We start from the raw sequence: 8670 nt of genomic DNA, 5'->3' as shown, positions 1-8670 counted from the left end.
TTTCTAGATCGGACATCGTGCTGTAGCACCAAATGTAAATCGCGTCTCCCCAATCCTTTTTTAAAACTAAATGTCTTCTTCAGCAGCTATAGAGGTGGAGCAGAAGGCCTTCAGGGCCGAAGTTGAAGCCGTGAAGCAATGGTGGTCGTCGCCACGCTGGCGCTACACAAAAAGACCGTTCACGGCAGAGCAAATTGTCTCCAAGAGGGGAAACCTACCCATCTCCTACCCAAGCAATAACCAAAGCAAGAAACTTTGGGATATTCTGGAGAAGAAATTTGAGTCAAAAGAGCCTAGTTACACCTATGGCTGTCTTGACCCCGTCATGGTCACTCAGATGGCCAAGTACCTAGAGACTGTGTATGTCAGTGGATGGCAATGCTCCTCTACTGCTAGCAGCACGCACGAGCCCAGTCCTGACCTTGCGGACTACCCTATGGTAAGTTTTATTTGTTGCGTTATCATAATTGGATTCGATTTTCACCTGTCATTCTGAATGAAATGTGGGGTGTGGGGTTCCTAGGCATGTGACTCACGTGCAATAGGATACCGTTCCAAACAAAGTCGACCACCTCTTCAAGGCGCAGTTGTTCCACGACAGGAAGCAACGAGAAGCGCGCCTATCTGTCCCGCCATCGGGGCGTTCTAAGCAGCCGAGCGTCGATTACCTTCGTCCTATCATCGCTGATGCTGATACTGGTCATGGCGGACTCACAGCTATCATGAAACTCACAAGGTTGTTCATTGAGAGGGGTGCCGCTGGAATTCACATTGAGGACCAAGCACCTGGGACTAAGAAGTGTGGCCATATGGCTGGTAAGGTGTTGGTACCAGTGGGCGAGCATATCAATCGGTTGGTGACCATCAGGGCGCAGGCCGATATCATGGGTAAGCCTATAATTCCCCTCCTTTAGTACCATCATTCTCACTCATGCATGCGCAGGTGTCGATCTTCTTTCCGTTGCACGCACAGACTCCGAAGCTGCAACCCTTATCACTTCAACCATCGACCACCGGGACCACCCCTTCATTCTCGGATGCACAAACCCGTCGCTTCAGCCCCTCGTCGATCTGATGATCATTGCCGAAGCCTCCGGCAAGTCCGGCGATGCACTCCAAGCAATTGAGGATTCCTGGCTAGCGTCTTCCAACATCAAGCTTTTCGATGAGGCTGTTATTGACGCTATCAACGCCGGCAGGTACCCCAACAAATCCGGGTTGGTTGAACAATACCTTTCCGCCTCAAGGGGAAAGAGGAACTCTGAAGCACGGGCTATCGCCAAGGGCATCACCGGGACAGATATTTTCTGGGATTGGGAGAGTCCGAGAACTAGGGAAGGATTCTATAGATACAAAGGTGGCACCAAGTGCGCTATTATGAGAGCTGTGGCGTACGCTCCTTACACCGATTGCTTATGGATGGAGAGCAAGAAGCCGGATTTTGCGCAGGCCGTTGAATTCGCCGAGGGTGTCCACACTGTTTGGCCTGAACAGAAACTTGCTTACAATCTCTCGCCCAGCTTCAACTGGAAGGGTATATTCCTCTCACCAACCTCTGTAAAATATTAATCTTGTGCTAACTCCTCAACGCAGCCGCCATGCCTCCCGACGAGCAAGAAACCTACATCAAGCGGCTCGGCAAACTCGGATACTGCTGGCAATTCATCACCCTCGCAGGTCTTCACACTACTGCTCTCGCATCAGGTTCTCCCCCCTCTCCCCCACCCCCCTTTCTAGTTGGAGAAAACCCGCACTAACCCAACGTAGATACCTTTGCAAAGAACTATGCCAAGCAGGGAATGAAAGCCTATGGCAATATAGTGCAAGAGCCAGAGATGGAGAATGGCATCGACGTTGTTCTTCACCAGAAGTGGAGTGGGGCAACCTATATTGACAGCATGCTGAAGATGGTCACCGGTGGTGTATCGTCAACCGCGGCGATGGGTAAAGAGGTTACGGAGACGCAGTTCACGGGATACACGAAGCTTTGATCATTTCTAAGACCTTTTGCTTTCTCTTTCTTCCTCACTTTCGCTTCTTCTTTAATCATGGGAAGCTGCAAGTGTGGGTACCGGTAGAACTGATTAGAAGACTTATTTTTTTTGCTCCCCCTCTTCTTTTTTTTTAAAAAAAAAAATCAAATCTGGAGAGGAAGTGGTGACGGGTGATGATTGACTGCCCAATTGGGTTTTGGTTTTCTTCCCATTCGTCTGGGTGATTTGTATATCCTAAAAGTACCGAGATTGACCGAATTGATTGATTCAAAAATTTAATCCTCATAATCCTCATAATAATAATTATCATTATTATAACAATATTCCACCTACCACTCTCACCGCACCCCCAAGAACCCCGCCAACCACAACCATGCCCCAATCCGCCTAACCCCCATAGCCCATACCAGCACTACACATTGCACAACCCACACATAAAACCCTACCAAGAACCCCTCCCCCCACTTGCCAAGCCCTTTTTTTTTTCTGCACTTTCCAACAACCACACCTCATACCGGGTTGGTACCACCTCTAAGTAGCAAACCCAAACAGTTTCACAGAAGACATTGTGGCCGAGTGGTTAAGGCGACAGATTAGAAATCTGTTTCGTTCGCGAGCACAGGTTCAAATCCTGTCGATGTCGGGTTTTTAATAATTTTTCTCTTTTTTTTTTTTTCTTTTTTGATTACGGCATTCTCGTAACCCATGATAGAAGAAAGAAAACCTAACCCTATTGATAAGGGTGGTTTGGTTGCACATGATATCATAGGTATGAAACGGTACCTACGGTATCACGGTGGGTTGTAATTTTTTGCTTTTTGGGGGGAGGGGAGGGAAAGTGGATTTGAGGTTTGAGGTGGATGGATGGTCAGCGGGAGGGTAAGTCTACGAGTACGAGTAATGGCGGGCGGAGGTTTTTGTAGGGGTGGCTTGGTGAGGTGGGAACCGCAGGGGATGGTGGTGGAGGTTCTGGAGGAAGTCGGATTGAGCTGGATTCACCGTGTCATGTCACACATAAATTTAGAACCAATACGGTAGTAACTTGTAGGGAGATGACAGCGGTAGTCGATAGACTATGAAAAAGGCCCAGTTCCAACAAACAAACCGAACAAAGATAATAAATTATAATGAACAAACCCACTGAACGAACAGGTATGCAGTTTTGCACTCTGCTGCGGTAGGCCACAAGCGATACCGGCACACGCAAAAAGAATCGCCAATTCGAGCAGACAAAAACAAAAATCCAGCAGTATGATACGGTCTACGAATTAGTAATGAACGATACTTCACCACCCAAGCAAGCAAGCACACAATATCCCAGCAACCACGCGCAAAGCCAGGGAAAGCGGGAGAAAGCGATGCGCAAAGGACGGGATCGCACAAGATGCGGTACCGAATGATAGATGGGTGAATAATATACAAGTTAGGCACAACAGACATGATAATGTGGAAGTACCCGCGAACCCATTCCCGACTCCGCGCGTCGATAGTTTGATATATTGTAGAACACAGGCGACAGGCGGCACGGCGATTCGACAAGCCCGGATTCAGCTCAACTTGAAACGTTCGCCTTCGGGGCGTGCATTCCCCAGCACGAGCGCATTTCACGATGAATAAAATGGCGAGTGGAGATAGTTCCAGTACCGGGCCAGCAGGGAGTAAGCAATTCCTCCTCCTCTCCTGCTGGCGGTGACACCGTCAGGATGATATCGGCCACTCCGCTTTTTGCTCTGCTAGCGGTAAACCTCACACTCGGCATGGGTGCCGTACAGTAGGAAAAAACAACGCTCCGATTGAGCCGATTTGTATCCCCCACTCCGCCATATAGACTGACAAAACTGCCAACCGCCATCAATGATGGGGAGGTACGAAGTCCCCAGCACGCCTCAAACCGAGCACACGACGTATGAATACTGCAGAAACGCGGGTGTGCTGCTTCGAACGTTAGACTGCCCGTATAAACTCCCACTGGGACAGGTGTACCGTACCTGCTTTATTTTCCTTGCCTTGCTGACCAAAAATACAACATTTGTTGCTAACAGCCCAGCACAGCTTGTTTCCCCATTGCCGGTTATCCCAAGTGTGTTAACTTATTTACCATCTTTTATAGGAAGGTTTGGCACCATCCATACTCAACCAGATTTGCATGGAATCTTGAGGAAACTAGATGGCGAAATAAACAAATCCTGCTCTCATGTTTGATCTTGATATCCCGGCAACTCATTTCGTGGAACTGCTGTTGCTTTCCCCCGCCTAGAGTCACAGACTAAGTATAAGCCGGTTCCAGCAGGCGATGAAAGATAAAATGGCTACACCAAATACCAAATACGATACCTCCTCGCCGGCAGCCAGAAGGTTTGTTGTGAACCATACCGGTATCCTCCAGAAAAATACACCTCTACCAGAACACCTGTGCCTTCCATGTACCGAGAACTTCAAACCCCCCATTCGAATGACATGAGGACTTGCCGGATTGAAGCCGCATCTCTTTTGGCGCATCACCAAAAAAGACACGACTTCAGTCAGATGACAGGAGTACGCGAGGTAAAACACTCGTAGAGGCAGAGGTAAGCTAAAGTTAATTTTGTGTAAGATACGAGTACAATAAGAAGTAAAAGGAGCAGGGGCGACCAATTCACTAATAGATAAACACACACTAACCAAAAAAAAAAACACAAGACAGGGTCGCAAGTTACAAAAAGAAATTAAAACAATGAGAATTCCAGACCCAGAAACCATGGATAGCGAATAAGCAAAAAGTAAGTAGAAGAATAGCAGGGGAGGAAGGGGGAAGGGGGAAGGAGAGGAGGGAAGAAAAGTTACACACTATTATCTCAAATAAAGAAAGAAGGAAGAAGGGAGGGAGGGTGAAAGGGCAAGATCGAGAAGGTGCAAAGTGTGATTGCTTGCCAGTTTGGTTCGTCGGAGCGGAAAAAGAAAACTGAACTATCATAATAGCTCGGACCCTGCCCCCCAAAACTCCAATATCAAGAAAAAAAATAGACGATTCCTCCTTGACCCTTTCCCCTAAAGCTATGTACTATTGAATTAAAAGGAAAAAAAAAGAGGCAAGAGAATAAGAAAAAAACTTGACGGTCCCCCTCACTTTAGGAAAGGCAGGAAGGAGCAATCGCGGTGACCTTCCATTCGAAAAACGAGGCGAAGGAGCAGGTTAAAAGAAAACAAAAACCTCGGCCAAGATCTACTGCTCGAACGCTAGCCCCTCTTTTCTCCCACCCATTTGCGGTCACAAATTTGATGAATCTAGGTAAAACACAACTTTTTATATTCATATCGTTTCGGTCGTTAATCGTTGTCGCCCTCCACTAGGAATACCTTCGTCCAGCGCCGGGAGGTGCCATGACTCCGCCACCCATACCAGTCATTCCGCCATAATGACTGGTCATCATTGGAACATGGCCATAGTCATTGTTCATGCCTGTATTCATGTCCAGTGTGGCCATATTCCCCCCGTTGGATCGGGCGACAGGGCAGTCCTTATGTGCGAGGAGCAGCGTCTTGAGCGAAACGATTTCTTCCCGAAGAGAAGTAACTTGGGCGGTGAGTGCATCGTTTTCACTAGAAAAGATCTCAACCTTTGCTTGCAGGCTAGCAAGCCATTGCTTCTTACGTTGGCGACATTTTAAAGCGGCAACACTGCAATGACGTCATGGTTTAGTGGAGACGACTCGGAGTGAACAGGTAGAAAACATCGAGTGACAAACGAAATACGTACCGATTTCGCTCCAAGAAATTCTTTCGTTTCTCCTCGTCTGTCATCTTTTTGGTGTCTTTGCCATTCTCATCCTTTCCGTCATCCTGTCCATCGTCGCTACCTCCACTGACAGACATCGATTGACCTTGTGGGCCCTTGACCTTCTTTGCCTGCGACCTTCCAGTTCCTCCAGGACTATCGTCGGCTTTTCGGCGCCCAGACGAAGCGGCAGACTGTTTGCCTTTGGGGTTTTTCGGCCGAGTATTCCTCCGCGAACCCGTGTTTTGCATCTCTTCGTCACTTGACCCTCCAAAGCCGTCACTAATCTCGCTTATCCCTCGAACGCTATTGGGTATTGAGTCACCAGAAACAGATCTATTAACATTAACCCCCATCGCCGCGTTAGATGCGTTCTTAACCAAAGCCCTTTTGGCGAGGTTTGGACTCGAACCATCGATCGCGGTAGCCCCCGATGATGCTGGGCCACCGGGATAGCTAAGTGCGGATCCGGTATTCATGCCAGCACCCGAGGCACCTGCGGCCTCTTGCTGCTGGTGCTGAGCATTTGCCAACAAAAACAAGCCATTGGCAGCGTTGTGCGCTGGATCCGCCGCATGGTAGTTGTCCAATTGCTGTCTCTTCTGTTGGTCGAGGCCCGAGGTCCTATCCTCTGACTTGACATGCTGCTGTTGGGGAGACATCAACGATGGCGCGGGATGAGATGATTTTCTGGCGGCTAAGAGAGCAGTCCGTTGGAATTCCATGGTCCCTGGGGTAGCCCCGCCTCCCCCAAATTGTTGGAATAGCACGCTACCAGCTGACGATGGAGCAAAAAGAGAGCCGGAGCCCCCAGGAGTCAAGCCACTCCTAATGCCGGATTCGTTGGGGGTCAACCCCGTTCGGATGTGGGTGTCGAAAGCAAGTGAGCTGCTTGATCCAACGTTAGAGCCAGAAGCGGGGCCCTGCAGCATGGCGGGGGAAAGTGGCCCTGATCGAAGCGAGTTAAGACCCCAATTGAACGCAGATCCCCCCGAACCACCAGGTAGCAAAGAAGCAGGAGAGGTTATCGCAGTAACAGGTGGGAGAATTGTCTTGGGCGTACTGAGAGGGTCCGAGGTTGATGCAAACGATTGTTCGAAGGGATTGGGTTCCTGATCGAGTCGGGTATGGGTGGTGGTGAAATAATCTCCTGGTGTATCCCCGGACAACTTTTTATTTGGTAACGAGCGGGAGGGGCCTGGACCATGGTTGTTCTGCGGAGAGGGTTTTGTGGCATCCGGAGGCTGGTCGACGGCAACTTGGGGCGGGTGTATCGAGCTCGCAACTGGCAAAGACGAATTCGACAAAGGGGATAAAGTGTGCGAGGCAACTTTCGACGAGTTTTTCGCTGTATCTCTCCCGTTATTGTTAGACTGATCTGACGAAGGCCTTTGTTTATCTAAGTTTTACGACCATGTTAGTATCGGTAAATATAGTTACCGGATCTGAACCCTAGTAGCTTATCCGCCGTATACACGAATCATCTCAATATAGAAACACGGACGAAAAATGCAAGGAGCGGAATGATAGAGTTGTAAATGTTAAAAAACACCGACATCGTGAAAACATACCTTCACTCTTTGAATTCGACTTCTTGCTATCAACAGGAGAATGGGTTCCCATACGTGGGTTTGAGTTCGAAGTCCCTCCAGTGCTGTGGCCAGCACTACCCGGCTGCTGTCTCGAGACTACAGCCGCTGACATAGTTGATAATATGACTGAGTATGACGATATCTATGTATTTGCCGTGTGGATGATATCCTGCTTGTTCCCAAGATGATAAGGTGTCTAGTTGGGAGAGTGACGGTGGTTGGGAAATGATGTGGGGGTGATGTCGTGATGATCCGTATAGCAGCGGGTCTCAAAGCTAAATAATGGGCACAGGCAAAAGCGACGCTTTTGATTCCCACACGTGCACCAAGAAAAGACAATCCTTCCTTCCTCTCTTCCTCTCTCTTTTTTTCTTTTTTTTTTCCTTCCTCACCCAAAAACAATGATGGCTGCACAAAAATAGGGATCCACAAAAAGTGGTGGGTAGGAGATCGAAATATTCACGGAAAAGGATGCACACTTTTGGGTAGAAGGGGATGATGGGGGAAGGAAGGGAGCCAGGAAAGAGGTGGATGGCTATTATCACGGCGGATTAGCAATTACTCGTACTCTATGGCTTGTCTAGTAGCCGTCGGCGATCATCGCGGCGGGTATTGGTTGACGGCTTATGGGGGGTGGAGAGAACGGGGAGGGAGGGGGGTGGAGAGGAGTGGAGAGGGGGTGGTGGGCAGCGGGTGGCGAGCAGAGTGTAGCGTAAGCAGGTACAAGGTGCGGTAGGGAGGAAAGTCAAGGGGAGATGGACGACGACGACGACGACGACGACGGAGGGGAGGGAGGAAGGGAGGGGAGGGGAGGGGAGGGGAGAAGGAAAGAGTTACCAAAAGGTTTCGGCGGAGCAGCCAGCAACGATATGGTACCGCAGGCGTGATTTGTGTTTACGAATATGTGTGTGAAAAGTTTTGTAAGTGAACTGTATACGTACTGCGCCGGTATAATGTCTATCGGGGGGGGGGGTGGTTGAAAGGTCCTTTCGGGGTAGGTTCGGCTCTCTCTCTCTCTCTAAACTACTCGTAAAGTTTGAGGGACGTATATCAATAGTAGGAGACTCGTCCAATATGGATGGACCTTTGTTCTGTGCTCGCCCTTTTCTTCGTCGCTCTTTTTCACTTTGCTGTCCTCCCTTTATTTTTTTGGTGGAAAAGTAAGAATTGTCACGCCTTTCCTTCCCAAAAAACCTTGGGTAGATAACAGGCGGGAACCGAAAGTTTGGTAGTGGCTTGCCCGCAACCCTCAAAATGCTCGTCGCCTCTCAATTTGGAGTGAACCCAGGTACTATCTGGCGTTGCTGTTGTGGATTGCTGTTGGGGTTCC

General features: G+C 49.1%; 2 protein-coding genes; one reads left to right on the top strand and one right to left on the bottom strand.

Moving 5' to 3' along the window:
* Positions 1-70: 70 nt before the first annotated feature.
* GSTUM_00002890001 (uncharacterized protein) lies at positions 71-2175 on the top strand (the record flags this gene model as incomplete). XM_002836596.2 has 6 exons in its annotated part: positions 71-439; positions 546-888; positions 944-1049; positions 1329-1534; positions 1594-1704; positions 1768-2175. The coding sequence occupies 6 exons, from the start codon at positions 71-73 to the stop codon at positions 1989-1991; spliced, it is 1359 nt and encodes a 452-aa protein (XP_002836642.1). The 3' UTR covers positions 1992-2175.
* A 2372-nt stretch (positions 2176-4547) lies between these two features.
* On the bottom strand, positions 4548-7876 carry GSTUM_00002889001 (uncharacterized protein). XM_002836595.2 has 5 exons: positions 7320-7876; positions 6390-7147; positions 6155-6341; positions 5731-6046; positions 4548-5651 (listed from the first exon to the last, which is right to left on the bottom strand). Exons 1-5 carry the CDS (start codon positions 7450-7452, stop codon positions 5321-5323), a joined length of 1725 nt encoding a protein of 574 aa, XP_002836641.1. The 5' UTR covers positions 7453-7876; the 3' UTR covers positions 4548-5320.
* Between the last annotated feature and the right edge of the window lie 794 nt (positions 7877-8670).

The sequence above is a fragment of the Tuber melanosporum genome, assembly GCF_000151645.1.
Source record: "Tuber melanosporum whole genome shotgun sequence assembly, scaffold_153, strain Mel28".
Classification (NCBI taxonomy): domain Eukaryota; kingdom Fungi; phylum Ascomycota; class Pezizomycetes; order Pezizales; family Tuberaceae; genus Tuber; species Tuber melanosporum.
This window is presented reverse-complemented; position numbering and strand designations above follow the sequence as displayed.

Coding starts and splice junctions, on each gene's coding strand:
- GSTUM_00002889001 (XM_002836595.2), bottom strand. CDS start 7,452: ATGTCAGCGGCTGTAGTCTCGAGACAGCAGCCGGGTAGTGCTGGCCAC. Junction 7,148..7,319: donor GTCGAATTCAAAGAGTGAAG/GTATGTTTTCAC, acceptor CGTAAAACTTAG/ATAAACAAAGGCCTTCGTCA. Junction 6,342..6,389: donor TGTCTCCCCAACAGCAGCAT/GTCAAGTCAGAG, acceptor CAGAAGAGACAG/CAATTGGACAACTACCATGC.